The 19,356-nt window shown below is 39.5% G+C and overlaps 1 protein-coding gene across 1 annotated transcript; it reads right to left on the reverse strand.

Moving 5' to 3' along the window:
• Positions 1-14,035: 14,035 nt before the first annotated feature.
• LOC148025476 (uncharacterized) lies at positions 14,036-16,071 on the reverse strand. Its single transcript, XM_087692625.1, has one exon. The coding sequence runs from the start codon at positions 15,647-15,649 to the stop codon at positions 14,240-14,242; it is 1,410 nt and encodes a 469-aa protein (XP_087548751.1). The 5' UTR covers positions 15,650-16,071; the 3' UTR covers positions 14,036-14,239.
• Between the last annotated feature and the right edge of the window lie 3,285 nt (positions 16,072-19,356).

Genomic DNA, 19,356 nt, shown 5'->3' on the forward strand with positions numbered 1-19,356 from the left:
TGCAAAGGAAACAATTTTGGTTTTTACTAGTGAAGCACCTTTGGTATATATGCTTATTTTTTTGGGCACCATAGATGCATGGATTATTTGTGTGATTATATGCAAGATTGCTTATTATTCTTATATACTTTATAATATGGCTCTATGGAAAGAAATAGTTTTTTGCAAGGTCAAAATTATAGTTTAGGCCTTAATCATAATTAGATAAGCCTTAGAAATTATTAGTAAAATCAAGTCCTTCAAAATAAAATAATAAAAAGCCCAAAAGAATGTCTTTTGTGATTTTTGAGCACAAAAAGAAAAAAATACAAATCAATAAATTGTAAGAAAGTGTGAAGAGTTATATTTTTAGTGTGTTTGAGAAATAATGCCATGTCACACTAACATAGGTATTAAGATGTAAGAGACTTGTAAAATTTTTGTTATTCATCAGTAATACACAAAACAATCTCTTCATATCTCCAAGTTTTCATGCTTCTCTCACCTCTTTCCTCTCATTCTAGTCTGTCTCTCTCCTCATCGATCTTTTTCTTTCCTCCTTTCTCTCTCTTTTGCACTCTCCTCTCTAGTCTCCTCCTTGACAAGTGGTATCAGAGCTTTGGTAGTTGGTCCCATTTAGTGACATCCTAACCAATATTGTTCTATTTAGACAATCAATTGAAGGTCACATAGGTACAGGTGGTACAACTCTTGAAGGAGACAAGTGCAAAGACCAAAGGTCCTTCAAGTGAAGAAGACATCTTAGTTGGAGCCTATTTCAAGATATGGAGGCAAAGCTGGCGGCAAGGCAGACAAATTAGCAGGTCATCATCAAGATATAAGAAGGTATTTTGGTTAAAAAAGAGGTTACTAGAGTTAGTCATGGCTTAAGTCCCAATTACTTTTTGAAATAGGCTTTCTTTTCTTCTCCTTGTGAGCTTTCTTCCAAGCTCTCATGGTGGACAACCATTGAATCTCACTTCTTGCTCAATTGAAGCATGTTCTCTCCCTAAAACTTTGGGAAAAATATTCATTGTAGCTTCATAAGCATGCCTTCAACCATGGTTAAGATTTGTGCCAATCATGAGTAGTAGAGATAGCCTTGATTTTTATGCCATGATTTGCACTGATGAATACCCTACTCTATAGTGACTCTCAGTAACTCTCTCTACCATACTTCACATGCTTCATTGACGTCAAGTTTTCTTCATCATCCAAGTGATCTTACTCTAGATTTGGCTTCCTTTCTCTTCTTCTCTTCAAAAAACCCTAATACACAACAGGGCAACCATAGCCAACAACTTCAAGCTCTCATCTTTATCAACATTTACCATTTCCCAACCATCAACAATTCTCTACTATGGTTCTACTCTAAGAATGGGCCAAGAATACACACATTGAAGAGGATTCAAGCATTAAACGGTATTATGGGCCAACATTTTGGGGGTTTCATGTATTAAGCTCAAACTTCTTATCATTGAGCTTTCAAAAGGATTGAAGACTTTTCCATTGCAAGGCTTTTATACTTAAGAAGCATTGGAATGAACAGATCAATGGGCATTGAGGCTATGGAGCATTATGGAGCAATTCGGGGCTTTCATTTTACTTTGATGGTGTGGCTGAAGCTTTGGCCAAATCTTTGATTCTATTGATTCATCAATCTTCTTCAATCTTTGAAAGAGATAACCTACTCATCTAATCTCTCAAATATCTATTAATCCAATTGTTGAAGATTTATCCACTTGTTGATGGGAGATTATAGTATTTATAAGCCTCCAATTCAACATAAATCATAGAGAGATACCTCTTATACTGATACAATCTTGTTGCTCAATTCTCAACATTAAATCCAATTGAATTGTAATAATATCTCAATTTTCTCATGCTTTCATTGAATAACCCTACTTTTTGTTTGAATTTTTGTTGGCCCAAAATATATTGTAAAGGGTAAGCTAATGCAATCAATAAATTATAACTTTAAGATTCTCGTCCCATCTTTCATTTTAATTATTATTTTTCTCACTTGATCCTTGCACTTCATTTAAGGATGAAAGCTTTATTTCCAAAAATGCATATCATCCTTGTTTTCTTAGATTAGTATGCTCTTGCTATGTACAACACTCCCGTCGAGGAAAAAGGTGAATGCCATTAGAGATAGTGGGACAAAAGACATGTGGCTCTCCCTCATTATAGAAGATCCCAAATGGGTGCAACCAACCGAGCCAAGGGGAACTTTGCCCACCTCTCGATGATTCAGAGAATGTGTAGGGAGTCTATCATACCACTTTATCCCTCACACATGTATTATGAGTGCAACATTGAAGATTCAAGGTGAAGTGCTAGAAACATGGTGTTTAGTGATTAGAGCCCATAGGATTTATGGGTTATTTTGACATTCAAGAATAGGTTGTAAGAATTTAGAGGTGAAATAGGAAACTACATGCTATTTTAGGGGTGATTCCTATACATTTACAGGTGCTATAGGGTATTATAGGGAATATAGAGTTTATTACATGTTGTTATAGTTTGCTCTCAAGCCCCACAAGTTATATAGAGGTTGTTACAAGGTTTAGGCACCTTACTTTAGACCTACAAGTGGTTAGAACACTAAAACATGGCATTTACAGGTTACAACAGGGAAGAAATGGATAAAATGGCTCATTTTACCAAAGATTCATAGGATAAGTTCACTACTTCTACAAAGGTTCCATTGGACAAGTTCATTGCCCAAATCTCATAGCTTATGGTAGTACAAATGGCTAATAAAGAAAGTAGGGATATATCTAAACTAAAATAATCATTTTAGCCCCTTAATCTTAAACAACAGAGAAAACAAGAGAAAAGTGCCCAACAAGAGAATGCGTATAATGTCTCTCCATACATGAGTATTCACCTCCATTCTATATGTATTTATGTCAAGAAGGAGACTAGAGAAGAGAGATAAAAGTGCATAACAAGGAGAAAAGAGGAAATAGAAAGACTAATGAGGAGAGAGAAAGACTAGAATGAGAGGAAAAATGAGAGAGAAGCCATGAAAGCTTGGAGAAGGAGAGGTGAAGATGCGTATTACTAAATAATGAAAATTTTACAAGTCTCTTACATCTTAATACCTATGTCAGTGTGACATGGCATTGTTTCTCAAAGACACTAAAAATATAACTCTTTCCAGTTTCTTACATTCCATCCCGACCCTGAGGTTTTTGCCCACATTTTTTTTTTTGGGAAGCTATTACAATGGCCAAAAAGATGGATATGATAGCATACTCCTCTATTTTATAGCCTTATAAATGTTATAAAATATATGAGAAAAATGAAGTCTTTGGCAGTTGAAATGAAGGCTAGGATAGAAGCCTTTGTACTATACAACATCTATACGTCTTCAAGAAAGATTTTGAACCATAAAATCTTCATGAAAATATGTTTGCAGTAGTTAGTAGAGAGTTTGCTATAATATCAAACCCTACTTGACAAAAATTTCCATAACTCTTCAAGGGTTGCTTCAAATGGACATGCCACACATCAATACAAAGCTCTGAAAGAGTAATTTTACCCTATATAAGCAACACTTCGCTAAAAGTTAGATACAGTAAAATGTAGTCTAAAACAAACCACTACTTGGATGTTGTCTACAACAAATCTAGCCCAACTATGATTATGCTTCAACTAATAAAGTATCGAGAATATAAGGAACTCATCCACGATAGATTCTGAGAAGCTTTTTCAAGTGGTAATCCTCTCCACTTAATCAAATACCCAATAATGGACTTGGCGCGAAGCTTCTTTTTACACTATCCTATGATCTCTTGAGGGACATACTATATAAGATCTTCTTCATCAATGGGAGGTAACTCGTCTAGTGTGTTGGTGTGAGTACAGGGAAAGGTTTGAGTTGACTAACATGAAATACAGTGTGAGTAGAAGAGAAAAGTTTCAATCTGTAAGCCAAGTCTCCTATGTGCTTAAGAATCTTGTATGGCCTATAAAACCTATGAGCAAGCTTATTGCTTGAGCCATCCTTCAACCTCCTTTAAGTTGAAACTCCATACGCCATCTCTTATCATCAACATACATATTCATCTGCTCTTAAGATTTCCTTGGATTCACTTTAGACTACTAAAGAGGGATCTACATCAACTCTAACTCTTCTTTCTCGTGACGGTTAATCTTCTCACTGAATTAGAGCTACCCTCTTTGTGTTTGGCTATTAAAGAATGCCTAGGTGATCATGAACCCTTGCAGTGCTGTCTCCTACACTTGGAATGTTTGGATGAGACTCCTAGGATGGCCATGCAGTGTACAGAAGCCACACAAGCTCAATGGAAGGCCTATCATGACAGCTTCATCAAGCATAAGTAATTCAAGGAAGGTGACTTAGTCCTGGCCTATGACTCGAGATTTGGCAAGTTCTCGAGAAAGATCCAACCAACATGAGACCCTTACAAGGTAATTTTTATTAACTGTAATGGATCTTTTCAGATATAGAGGCTGTGGGTGGATGCCTCTGATGATCCCTTCCTAATTAATGGCTATCGTCTATCATCTAAAGAAGTATCCCCCTCCATGGGGATCCTGATGTGTCACCACTGATAGCCCCTTCATCCCCTGTGTGTTGATTGGTAAGGCTTTACCTATTGCTCTTAATAGTCCTCCTACTTATCCTGATGAGGTGGCCTCGTTCTTCTAGCCTTTTACAGCAACATCCCACCCCTCCTTTACTCCCTTTCCATCTTATCCAGCAGAGGTGGTGAGGATGTTTATGATACATGGTGTTTCTGCCATTCTCCTCTTTGAAAAGAAAAAACACATAAATATATATTGGTCATGGGAGAAAAGGACTTTGGTCCCTATCATACCAACCTATTCTTCGAGAAAAGGTAGAAACACCCCTCGGGAGTAGAGAAAAAGAGAAAAAAAGAAAAGAAAAACAAATTAAAAGTTGTTATGGGAGAAAATGAAGAAATTCCCTATCATAAGATGCCCTATTCCAAGAAAAGGTGGTAACTACCCTTGGACGAGAAGCTAGTTGTGGAAAAGGTGGCAACATCTCACAACATAGATTAGTTGATTCTTCAGATAACCCTTCCAGGATGCAGTCTCGAAGTCGCCTCCCTTGGTGCATTGTAGCCTATAACTCCATCAGTGCATTTGACTCTTATAACAAATGACATCTTTCACCTACAATCAAAGCTCCGAGATGTTGGCTACCTCCCTGTGTACACATCTTCATCAACTGATACAAGTTGACATCATCAAACAAACAAAGACAATCTTCATTGATAATCCTTTGAGTGATGTGAGCTTTCATCCTAACTAGATGGGGATGTAAGTATGGGCTACCCTCTGTATTTATTAGAAGCGTGTGAGACAAAGGGTGGGGTTAGTAACCAGTCTTTGCCATGTTAATCCAATAGTGAAGTAAGATGTGTGAATGGAGTGTTGCACGCATGGGCTAGGCCTCTCAATACACAAAGCACAATCTATTCCTGTGCATGGCACTATAAGGCTCCTTGGCCTTTCTTCTTGCACATATGCCGGAACATGGAAAAATGCACTACTGCACCATCAATTGCACACAAGACATACAACCTTCGCACAAGTGGTAGTGAGGATTACATCAATGGATGTTAGAAATCGGGTGGCCCTCCTGTATCTACCAATAGAGCGTGAGATAGAGGGGGGGTAAAGAGTGATTGATTTCCCTTTTATAAACTAAGATGCAAGGATCGAGGGCCGTTACGAGAATTGGAGTCAAGTATGTTTCTCATTTCCCTATACACACAAGGGATGGGCCTCCATCATCAATACACACCTCGCTTTGTTTGGTGCACTACACGATAAAAGCTCTCTGGCTTTCCTTCTTGCACCTATGCCAAATGGGTTGGGACACATTGATGCACCATCAATTGTGCATGCTGGCATACTCCTTCTAAACCATCCCTCTTGTTGATTTCTAAATTGGATGTGAGCTACGGGTTTCCATCATTCTCTTCGAGTGATGTGAGTTATGGCGTGCGAGTGACTGATTTATTATTCCAACATGAGTAACTGTCGAGAGTGGTGACTTAACCAGCTCTTTATCGACAACATTACCTCCCATGGGTGCTACTACATGGTCCCTACCATGTCCAAAGCAGGCTATGGTGAGCCTTGGTACCTCTTGTGGGTGACTTCGACTCCCCAGTGTATGTCAACGACGATCTATATCAACCAATTGAATGGGCCAAGAGTTTCTAACACTATACCTCTTACGTTCATTTATGTGTATGATATATTTTAAGTGTGGGGATGTATAGGCCTGGGTCATGATCAAATGTTCGGCCCTTGTTGATTAGTCAACCCGATCTACTCATGTCTTAAGTGGCGACACGTCCCTACGCGTCTTGGTTGCATACATTTGTGAGTATCTTGTTAATTGATCCTTACACGATACCTCATCTTCCTTTTGCCCTGTTGAGGTCCCTTCCTCACCCACCCGCTCTCTTTTACCTCGTGTCCGCGGTCATCTTTAACCCTTTTGGTGGTTTTATCATTTAGTTGATCCTCCATGTGAACACACCCTACGTTCACCAACATTGCAATCTGATCCTACAATCCTATTCATCCCTTTGAACTAACAACTTTTCCTTTTTATGACCCTTAGTTCCAAGCAATGATTCATGACATTAATTTTTGAATAATTTTATGCTCTTAGAATGTGTTTACATGAGAACGTACCTTTTTTGCATCGAAACTGCAACTTGATATGATAGCCCCGATCCTCCCCTTTTCTCGAATGCTTTTTCTTTTTACAGTCCCTCTTTCCAATGCACAAATTGGTCATTATTTATTTTTGTGTGTTTGTAGGTTTATTTTTACGCAAATTTTTTCTTTTTTACCATGTGAATGCGCATTTCTTGCCCCGGAATCGCATTTTGACTTGACAACCCTATTTTTCACAATTCCTTGGATATTTTTCCTTTTTGTTGCCCCTTGTTCCGACTAACAAATTGTTTGAAATTAATTTTTGTTCAAATTTTCAAGTGTATTTTTACAATTTTTTCCATGCGAACCTTGCTATTTGCCATCAGAACCATGTCTCAACTAGATAGCCCTATCCATTTGTCACTCTACACATTTTTCCTCCTTGTTGCATTCCATTTCAACTTTTCAATTTTTTGTTATTAATTTTTTATTCTGTTTTCAGGTTTTATTTTTTTATTTTTTCTATGCAAACAGATTCTATTCTTGTTGAAACTATGCTCCCATGTGATAGGCATGCCCGACTCCTCATTAGAGATAATATTTCTTATTTTTGCATTTCGTTCCAACTGATGGATTTTGCAGAGTTAATTTTTGTGTGATTTTTCGTAGTCGATTTGTATCTTTTCCATGTGAACCCCCTATTTGCTAGCAAACGCGCCATACGTGTTGTCCATGCTATTCCTCCCATCGCCCTACCCATTTTTTCTTTTACAACATCTTCATTTGATGCCCGGATCTCTCCAAATTAATTTTTTCGTTCCATTTTTGAATTTTTGCTCCCCGTATGTCTCCTAAACGACTGGTTTTTGCCACGATATACGTGCTTGGCTTTTACTGTGTGGTATCCAATCGCCTGAGTTCTCACTACCCCCGGGCGTTTCTATCAACACAAATTTTTTTACCCCTCGCCTACATTTTTGCATCACGGGAACTGAGGGGACCCACTTTTATTTTTTTAATTTAAAATAAATAAAAAACAATAACCATTTAAAAACAAATAAAAATAAAAAATTCCCAGCCTTCCAACCATGTTCTTCTCCCTCCCCTCCTCTCTCTCTCTCTCTCTCTCTCTCTCTCTCTCTCTCTCTCTCTCTCTCTCTCTCTCTCTCTCCGTGTTCTCCTTCCTCCCACCATCTCTCCTCCTCCCTCCTCCTTCTCTCCCCACCTTTCCCCTCCCCTCCCATATTTCCTAAACCCCCCCAACCTTAATTCCCCCCACCCTTAACCCTTACTACCCCCCCCCCCCCCCCCCCAAAAAAAATTCATTTTACCCCACCACCCTTCTCCTTACCCTCCATGCGAACGCCCTCTCCACCACGCAAACGCCCCCTTTGTGCCGATGTGTTGTGGCCATTGATCGAGCTTCGGGTTTTAATACCCATGTGACCACCTTTCTGTAAGCCCCCTGTCATGCACAAGTGGTATTGCTCGTGATTTGCTACTATTTGCGTGCGGGAACATGTGTGTCTGTGAGTTTGTGTGTTCGTTCGTTCATGCATGATGGTACGCCTCCGTTCATGCATGAGGACGCACGTCTTGTTTCGTCCATGCCACAAAGTTGCCGTTCACACAAACACAGCTGCCATTGGATCCCCAATATTTCGATTTTGATTATTTTAATCCTTCACATTTAGACAAATGAAAAAATCATTAAATTTTGAAAACCTTGAAAATTTCATAAAAATTGAATAAAATATCGAAAAAAACAAAAAGACAAAAAAAAATCCAAACAAATTTTATGAACAGCCAAAAATATATAAAAAATAAAAAACACATTGAAAATTATTTATTTGAAAAATAAACTTAAACAATGAGAAAATGCTTGGAAATTTAGAGAAAAAATAAATAAATAGATGTTTAAATTATTAAATATTCTTATAAAATTCTTTTTCACATTCCCAATGTTTGTGTAGCCGTTTGATTACCCAAATTCATTTAAAAAAACAAAAAAAAACTAATGAAAAATAAATCGTCAAACAAACCAATCAACATGTTTCAAGTTAGAACATAGCCCATACCCAATTTTCAAAGTTCTCAGAATTCAAACACCGTACAAAATAAAATTGAAAACTCATGTCACTTGCCTCCCTTGCGGCCTCACCCACCTCTCTTGCCTCCTTCGCCCGCCGCCTCCCGCGCTACCTCCAACCGTCGCCTCCCCTCCCCTTTGCCTCCTCCCTCCCCTTCATTGCCTCCTGCCTCCAGTCCTTCACCCTCAACCTTGCCAACTACTGTCTCTCGCCTCTCAACTACCATCCCCCCCCCCCCCCCCCCCCCCCGGGCTACACCACCGCTATCCCCCCTTCCCACGCTTGCTCCCACCTGTCGTCCACTGCCGCCCACCCATTACCTACCCCCCATTCCCTCGCCTGACCACCCATTCCCCTCCCTTCCCTTATTTCCTACCTCCCCAACCTTAATTCCCCCCACCCTTAACCCTTACCTCCTGCCCCCCCATTCATTTTACCCCACCACCCTTCTCCTTACCCTCCATCCAAATGCCCTCTCCACCTCTCAAACGCCCCCTTCGTGCTGATGTGTTTTGGCTGTTGATCGAGCTTTGGGTTTTAATACCCGTGTGACCGCCTTTCTGAAAGTCCCCTTGACATGCACGGGTGATCTTGCTCATGATTTGCTATTGTTCGCATGCAGGAATGTGCGTGTTTGTGCTTTCATGTGTTCGTTCATCCGTCTATGGTACGATCCCGTTTATGCGCGAGGATGCGCGTCTCGTTTTTTCCATGCCAACAGAGTTGCTGTTCACACACAGCTGCCATTGGGTACCGTACTATTTCGATTTTGATTATTTTAATCCTCTACATTTAAACAAATGAAAAATCATTAACAATTGAAAAACCTTGAAAATTTCATAAAATTTTTATAAATAGAAAAAAGTATTTAAAAATCAAAACAAATTTCCATCATGATTATGAAGAGCCAAAAATATATAAAAATTAAACAAATACATTCAAAAACATTTATTTGAAAAAAACAACTTAAACAATGCAAAAATGCTTAGAACATTAGAGAAAAAATAAATAAATGGTTGTTCAAATTCCTAAAGATTCTTATAAAATTCTAATTCACATTCCCAATGTATGTGTAGCCGTTTGATTACTCGAATTCTTTTTTTTATAACAAAAAACCAAAAACAAAAAAATAATGGAAAATAAATCGTCAAACAAACCAATCAACATGTTTCAAGAACATAGCCAATACCGAATTTCCAAAGTTCTTAGAATTCAAACACCACACAAAATAAAATTGAAAAATAGCAAAACACCAACACAAATTTTTAAAAAACCCCAAATTGAAAACATTTTTAAAAAAACCAAACACATGATTACCCACGTGACAAACCCTTCTTTGTCTTCCTTCTTTTCTATTTTTTTTCCCATGGTATTGATTTTTTGTACCTTACAGAAGGCGGACTATCACCTAATCGACCTGTTGTTTTCGTACGAGGACTTTTCTGTTTTACGGCTTGTTTAAAAGTGGGATTTTGCGCATCAGACCTTGCGAGTGTCCACACATCACCGGGTTCTTTTTCATTTTCCTTCCTTCACATGTACCATAACACACTTATAATTATAATTAAAAATCAATCAACCATTACATCCACCAAATAAACAGAATACACTTCATAAATTGTTAATTAAAAGAAAGTGGCCATTAATTTATAAAAGGAACCCCACCATTGCACAAGCACATAGCACCATAACCCACTTAATTCTGTAAAAATAAAATCCATTCACAATGCACACACACACACACACACACACACGTGTTATACATACATTTAACTTGTAAATAATAGTGAACCCTTCGAAGTCACACATACATGCACATTGTGCCATAGATCGTCTAATTTTTAAAAATGAATTGCATTTGTAGAGACCCCTAGTCCAATCTAGTCAAGTCAGTCTAAGTAGAGGTTGAGATGCAAATACCACTCACCATGCATTAACAAGATATTTAATAATGAGCTATGATTAATTGGTCATCTAATAAAAATGAGTCGTATAGTTTTCATTCACCCACTTCACTGCACCATAAGTATATGCCATACGCTTATGGGGATTGGGGCTTTTCTTGATCAAAGACACCGGTCTTGTCCGTCTATATTTATTTTGATGCTCCGAGTTTATGGTTTAGTCTTGATTTCCGTATTATATCTGGGATACATCATGCATGTAATTTTCTTTCTTTTGACTATTTGATTACAGGATTTTTGGGTGCGTGTATATATGCATAGCATGAAGCTTTCGGTCACATATGTGCATAGGTCAAGTTGAATTTTTCATAGGTTTTGGACTGTTTGGGGAGGTCTAGTCTAGTCCAGTCAATTTTTGCTTTTATTTTTGTTTCCCTACTATATGTCTCAAGTGGTATGTGTGGATTTTGAAGGAATACTTTCTTCTTTTCCTACTTTTATATGTGTGTTGTGGGTGATCTAGTGTGGTCAAAATGGTATCTTCTTCCACATCTCCACTTATGATTCAACATGTACCATTACCAGTCCATGATTATTCTCTTCTTTTGGATGTTGATTGTATTCGTAAGGTTGGTCTTCATCTCTTTGTGGCCTTGAAATTCCCTTCAATGGATGCGAAGCTCTGTTACTCTTTTCTGGAGACTTATAAGAAGCTTTTGGGCTTGGTTTATGGTCGTTGGTTCTATTTATCCCCTACTACTATCAATGAGGCTTTGTTCCTGCCTTTTGCAGCTTCCCCAATGCCTAGTAGTACTCATTTATTATCCACTATAGAGATCCTTGCCTTGTTGCAGAAGGAGGCCTCTACTCCTTTGGTAGCACAAAATGTTATCGCTAGTTCAAGAGTATCAGTGGCACATATTTCCTCTCCCTTATGAAAGCAATTATGCCAATTCCTCTAGGATCACTTTATGTCGAGCAAGCCTGCATCAAAGTGTTTGTCCTGAGAACTCTTCACAGCATCTGTTAGAATCCTAGAGGGGGTTAAGCTTAAATGGACAACCTTTTTGTTGCCTAAAATGGATCAACATTTTCAGCGTGTCACGAAAGGTTAGCTCAATACTGTTTCCTATGGGGTTTTCCTATAGAAGATCATTCAATCGAAACCTCCCCCAGCTAGCATTCATGTGATTGATCTTGTTCCACTACCACAACAGTCTCCTCCTATGGAAACCAATTCAAATTTAGCAGATGCAGCTCTTGTCAGAATCATTCGAAAGAAGCGCCGCATGTAGGGTCCTTCTGATTCTCTCCTTATTCCAACCCCTGTGGTACAGATTTTGATACCTGAGGTGTCTAGTAGCTCCCTTCCCTCATTCTTGTCTTGTACCAACCTCTTTGTAGCGCAACGGAAAGGACAACTATTTCCGTAGATTCCTCCTTCCTTGCAAACAGTGCTTTCTGGATCTATGCTTTCGAAGCTAGTTTTTGGTGTTCAGTCTGCTTTGGAGACCTCCTATCTTCAGACAATCTATACAGGAGTGTACATCTCATTGCAAGATAAGGTGGACTCTTTAACCAGTCAGCTTAGCAAAGCTCTAGAGGATTTAACTTCTGAGAAGACTGCTTTGAGTGATATCCATACACAAATGACTACATCTACAGCTTTGATAAACTCACGGAAAGTCATGATTAAGGAGTTAGAAGCTAAGGTTACCACTTCTTTAGAGCAAGAGAATGTATCATTAACTAGGGAGAAATATACAGCGCTTGAGGAAGTGATAGAATCAACTCGTAAGCTTGGTATATATGAAGGCTAGTTGCAGCATTCCCAAGAAACTGTAGGGTCGTAGAAGAAGTTTAATGAAGAACTTAACTAGAAAGTTGCTACTCTTTCTATTCATCCTACAGCCCCACTAATGTCTTCCATTTAGAACCGCCAGAGGATGGGGTGGTAGAACATGTGGTTTACAAATTTACTCAAAGCAATGTTTGATAGATTTATTGATGAGTTAATCTCTCATGAAGCCCAATTATTATCTTTTATGTATCTTTGAGGAGATCTGCACATTCTTGATTGGTCATCAGGGTTGAAGTGTGGATTCCATGAAAGAGCATAGACAAAATTATCCCTAAACCCAACAACGAATGCAATGATCTAGTCACTCTCCTTGTATGTATTGACCAATGCAAAATAGAATCTAGGGCCACTAAACTTGTATTAATTGAGAATTGCCCTCCCATGGTAGGTTTCCATGAACCACCTAGCAAACTCATCTTCTCTTGATATCTTCCCCATGAAGTAAAAATAGAGGCTACATGCAATAAACTTTGTGTCATCGTTCTTAGCATACTTGCTCTTCAACATCTCAACATCGACACCATCCTCGACTAACCTCTTCCTAAGGGCTAGGTGTTGCATGGGCTGCTGCCATGTGTCATTGTGGTAGGCATTGCTCTCAATGAACATTTATTGCCCTAACTGCTATTTTAATGCCTTTATGGTGACCGTATAACGGGCCCAAAAAATGAGGTCCCTTGCCCTCAAAACAAGAGAGACGAATCTGCAAGTCAACGAGTCCATCTAGATAGGTTAACATTTAAAAGCTCCTAAAAGTAACCTAACAAATTACATACGCCCTTTAATCCTCAAACCTTCTCCCTACTAGGGACAAAAAGTAAAGTAAAACTTCTTGCTACATAACAAACTTGTAACTTGCCCATATTAGAGACCAACCAAGGCAATATTGGTAGAAAGTAAACCAAAAATACAAATAAACTTGGACTTCACCAAAATGGTAACGGTTGAAGTTAAAATAAGGACACAAAAGATCATTTATAACCAGTAGCCTTGCTTGGCAATAGTCACCAATTTTGGTTGTTGAATCACTTTTACAAATTTAACCATGCCATTCATTCTTTGGGGTAGAGCCATTTAATATGTAGCTCAAAAAATATGATATGCCAAACTAGCCTCCGTGCAAAGATTGGAATCCAATCCGGTCATGTTATAAATCATGAGCTAATCATGTTATATTTAGCACGGCAAAAGCACAATAGAGTGAAGTAGCCACTAAGACATTGAGAAATATTGCAATGTATGTGTAAGACATTCAAATTTGACACGACAATATGCACATGGATGTGACCATGTGAAGACCATTTGCAAAGAAGTAGAAGCCTATCATATTGGATACCTTTGAGGTTAAGTTTTAGCTATTACTTTAGAGAGAGTGAGTGAGTGAGTGAGTGAGTGTGTGTGTGTGTGTGTGTGTGTGTGTGTGCACATGCGCGGGCGTGCATGTGTGCATGTGAACCATCTGACTCAACTCATTGTCAAGGCAACACTACCAAACGTCAAAGAAGCAATAGGAACAGCCATCCTGCAAACTGGCAATCGTTATGCAGTTATATATACAGCTGGCTACTACTAAGTAGTAAAGTCTCTCACTTCACAAGGATCCTCTCAGCTATAAACTCTGTATCATATATGACATGATGAATTTCCAAGAATATGTTCCAGTTTCATGTACTATAACAAAAAGAATAGGTATAAGCTGCCTACAGCTTCATGTGTTTTGTGTCTTAAGGCCAGGCATGGGCATAGAAGCCTGCATACCTCAAGTCTGCAAGTAACCTCTTGGCATCCTGTCTGGTGATGGGAGAGAAACTGTCCCATCCAAAAGCACTCATGCTTGGATGAGCATAATGCAACTCCAGGAAGAGCTCGTCGATTATGCGCGGCATGTCGGCATCGGCCATCCATCTCTTCAAGATGGGCCATTCACTCCCTTCTATGTCCATCTTCACCACCACTGTGTCTGAGCTCTTGAGCTGAAGCTCCTCCTTTATGAACTTGGTTATGTTCAAGAACCTCTTGCCCTCATCATCCTCATCTGCAACATACTTGTAATATACATGTACCCTGTCCAGCATCCATTGCGGGATGCCTGGGGTCTGCCTCACCCTCACTGATCTGTTGGACATGTCCTTCTCTGCTAGGAGATTGCCCCTCTCATCAAAGGCCTGCTTCGGCGGCCGCCATGACCGCGAATTGGCCTCAAATGCATGCACCTCCGTGAAATCGCAGGGATACATCCTCAGGAACCATCTGACACTGGTGGTGAACCTGTTGGCCCCAAGGTCCAGATACACGCGGCGGCCGCGGCGATTGAGGTCTACCTTCGAGCCGAGCAGCCATGGCAGGAGATGGGTCTTGTCCTCGACATCGTCGACGAACTTGAGAGCAAAGCCCCTCCTGAAGTTGAACTCATCATCCAGCTTCTCTATGAGGAGGCCCTTTACAGGGCAAGGGGCAGGCCGACCAACCCACTTCATCTGCTGCCATGGGTCTTCCTTCTTGCTTGGGGTGGATTCAGGGCTGTAATGTGCATTTCTGTTGCTGCAGAATCTGGACATGTGGCTGTCTTGCACCCATGATTGATGCCTCTCGTCTACAGAAGGGGCATCTGCAGGGCGAGATGAAGGGTAATTGCACATGCAGGTTAGGACACTCCTGGGGGCATTCTCTTGATGATAGGCCAGGAAGTCAATGAGAATGTATCCAGATTGTATGGCAAGCAAGCAGTAGAGAAGCAGCAAATGCAGTCTCTTGTGAGAGGAAGGGTGGAGGTCAGCCAGAGAGGCCATGATGATCATGGTGATGGGGGGAAGGGGAAGGGGAAGGGGAGGAGTTATCGACGATTCACCGGTAGGGCAGGCTGTCTGAGGATCATGTGAGGAAGGAGGTGGTGTCAAGCAGAAGGATGCAGCACTATGGCAAGCTGTCGAAGGATGGGTGCGAGAGTCTGCAGTACTGTAGAAAGAGGCTATCAAAAGTGGGTTCAGTAGGATTCTATAGAGAGAGAGAGAGAGAATCAGTGAGAGATGATAGGACCAGCGTCCTATGCAGAGCAGCAGGCGCCAATTTTCTATGTGATGAGATGAGCAAAAGTTGCCAAACAGGCTGTATCTGATGCAGCGCTTATATAGCATACATTTTGTATGTGATATGATATGATAGAGAGAGAGTTCTATAATATAACGTACCAAGTAATCACCCCAAATCCCATTGAAAAGTGTTTAGGCCCTTCCTGTCACATTTCACAAAAACTGCCAGCAAACAGACTGCCACTCCCTCAGTTCCCCCCTCCTTCCCCATTTATTTATCAAGAACAAAAGAAGAAAACCATCAACCAGACAAACGAATTTAACCTTACCAATGTGTAAGTTTTGTGTACGTCTGCCCCAGAAGTTTGTGACACACAAGAGAGAAAAAATGTACCTTTAGCCTTTGTTTTGTTGACTCACACTTGCCTGTGATCCCAAGAATCTTAGATCCTTCAAAGTGTGTTCACCCAATGTTCGCTAAAAACTAAGGCTTAGTGTCAGTCGAAGTGTTAAATTCGCAAAGAATAAAACCCTTAAATTTTGCGAAGAGATGGGTTATTAGCTACAATACAAAGTTTCGGGCTGGGGTCACACCCTAACATAACCCTTGAGAGCCTCATGTCTTCAAGAAGCATGTACCTTCTGAGCCTTCGAGCTTATGGTGCATTTGGGGTTTGCCCAACACAAAAAGGAATGCTACCAACATGAAGAAGTAGAAGTTGTTTGCACCACTTCCTCCAATTCCAAGGGGAGCTAGCCTTCGAGCTTATGGTGCATTTGGGGTTTGCCCAACACAAAAAGGAATGCTACCAACATGAAGAAGTAGAAATTGTTTGCACCGCTTCCTCCAATTCCAAGGGCTACCTTTTCATGTTTTATAGTTGAAGCTTTGGAACTTCTTAACCCTAAAAAGTTTTTGCTATAATGCTTCCATACAACATCATACATGCCTTAGCTCTAGCCACAAGAGTCCATTCAAGTGACGTGGGAAAGAGGCTTTCATGAGTTAAAGTGCACTTCCACTCACAATAAAGAACCACAAGTAAGTGGGGCTCTTTCATCTTCTTACAAGGGAGGGGACCGTGGCTACAAGGGAGAAGGGCTTAAAAGCTTGTTGAAAGATACCCACCCAATCACAATGTGACCAATCATGGAAGGTGACATAACTTCTAGGAGGAGTTGGTGGTGCCTTTTGTAACAAGGTATAATGGGGAGGTTCCCTTCACTAAAGGTTGTGTATGTCATGTGCTCTTACAAAAGAACTTGAAACTACCCAATTTGATGAGCTAACCATATATCATGTATTGCACCAATAAAATGCATCCATAAGAAAGGTGGATGTTTGAAAGAGGAATTGTATCTTCTAAAGCCCACATTTCTCTACTACAATATAAACCCATAGATCTCTATAGATATTTTGAGAATGGAATATAACTTTGAGCCCAAGGTTTTTCTTTCATGCTAGATTAACAACTTTGAAACAAACTAAACTTGTTTGTTTTACTGAATATATTGCTAGTTGCATTTACATTTACTTGAACTTCATTCCTCTATAGGGTAGCATGCTATTGGAGAAGCATTGTGTGAGGGGGGACTAAGTTGCCTTTCTTGGTTCATACCCAAAAAAACTTCTTGTGATAGTTGTTCACATGATTCCTTTTTAAATTTGGAGTGTGAGTATATTAATAAGTTCTGAGTACTTTTGGCAGCCTTATGTATGCTCAAGTGAAAGATAGCAAAATCATATGAGTTGTAGGAGAAAGCAAAGGAGAGAGCAACTTTTATTCAACTTCTTAACTAGGGTGTTGTATCCCTTTTAAAGTAACTTAATGGTCACACATTTGAAAGCCAATTTTGTAAAGCAATGTAATCAATTAAGCCAATTTATATTCTGCATTAAGTAAAGTTTGTCAAAAGGGTAACCCATATGATGTGCACTTAATATTTAAATATAGGTTATATTTAAAGTCGAGCATCATAATATTTTTTATGAAAATGGTTTTGGAGCATCATGAGGGTTCTAAAAGTATATGTCATATGAGGATATCTTTCAAGACGAGCATAAAAATTTGGAATAGATCATGTGCATATGCATGGAAAATTTTATAAATATTGAGAGAAAAAAAAGTGAAGAGGATATTGAATTATGGAATATGGATGGGTGTGTGTTGGTTTGTTGTCGGGGGAGGATACTCTATCTAGTCTCAAATATTGGTGAAAAAGATACATTACTAAGATATAAGCACCATTTCTCAAAGAAAGAGAAGAGTGAAAAGAGAGATGGGATGGAGTGGGTAAGGTAGGGAACAGATGCCCTACCTCATTTTGTGTGTGTGTGTGTGTGTGTGTGTGTGTGTGTGTGTGTGTGTGTGTGTGTGTGTGTGTGTGTGTGTGTGTGTGTGTGTGTGTGTGTGTGTGTGTGTGTGTGTGTGTGTGTGTGTGTGTGTGTGTGTGTGTGTGTGTGTGTGTGTGTGTGTGTGTGTGTGTGTGTGTGTGTGTGTGTGTGTGTGTGTGTGTGTGTGTGTGTGTGTGTGTGTGTGTGTGTGTGTGTGCACGCACACACGCACGCATGCATGTGCATGTGCACATGCAATGGGTGTGATTATTTGTAACCACCTCCAAAAATACTAGATAAAGGAGGAGATGTGAGGTGGTCTAGATATAAATAAAAATATTGGTACAAAGTCTTGCACTACATTAATTTGCCTTTATCATCATGGAATGGTGAGTGCAAGGATCCATAAGGGCTCAAAACTTGGAATTGTGTATACACCTTCAAGCATCTTGGGATTATATGACAAAGCCTATCATCCATGCCAATTTTCACTTCCTATGAACTCTAAGGAATGGCTTTTTGATAGCTCTCAATCCATTGAGATTATATTTATTTCTAAAATTCATGTGTGTGGGTCCTTTTTATAGCATGCAAGTAGGTTCTTTATTATGATTGTGATAAAAGCAATGGCATGTTAGTTTCAACATGAAATTCAAATTTCAAGGTAGAAAGTCTGGATAAAACTTTTTATATTCATTGCAATTTAACAAAAAACAACACATGCACAAACATTCCCCATCCTAGACATCTTGGCATCAATGTTCAAATAAAAAGGCGACATCCTTTCTTTAAGCTTCTGGCACACACACTCTGATTGGATGGCAAAATGAATAGATACAAGAAGCCAGAAGGTAGTAGCCAAGTTGTAAGGATGCAAATGCATACACACTTCAATTATGCATATCCTTCTTGACCCTTAGAGGTATGTATATGACTCTTCCTAATAACTAGGTTATGATTGTAGATATTATTATAGAATACAAAAATGCATAAATTGCCACACCTTCTTTAAAATTAGGCTTGAAATTGCGAAGTGACTCAAGCTCAACTCATATGACAAAGTGGAGCCTATTGCTTCAAGGGCTTCCACACACTTCCTAGTAACCTACCTCTCACTTAGGCTACTCCACCATCCTACTCTCTCATTCTTTCTTCACACCATTTGTATCCCAAGAATGCATCCAAACTACAAGGAAGCTAAAGAAGTAATGTGATAACTTATCGATGCTTCAATCTCTACCACTATAGTCTAGATGGATGGATATGTGTTTCTATGTTCTTTGATATGTGCCATGAACTCCATTCACCTTTTCTTGATCCAATGTCCATTTCATCTCTCTTCTATGTATCACCAAAAGCAAGAGGTATGGGCAAGAGGTATACATGGGTGATAGTATTGAAGAGAGAACAAAAAAGGGCTTCACTTTTACACTCACCAAATGGCTCCACACAAGCAATGCACACACTCTCAAGCTCA

Source organism: Lygodium microphyllum, chromosome 14, assembly GCF_053477565.2.
Source record: "Lygodium microphyllum isolate KBCC chromosome 14, Lygodium_microphyllum_v1.1.10, whole genome shotgun sequence".
NCBI classification, from domain to species: domain Eukaryota; kingdom Viridiplantae; phylum Streptophyta; class Polypodiopsida; order Schizaeales; family Lygodiaceae; genus Lygodium; species Lygodium microphyllum.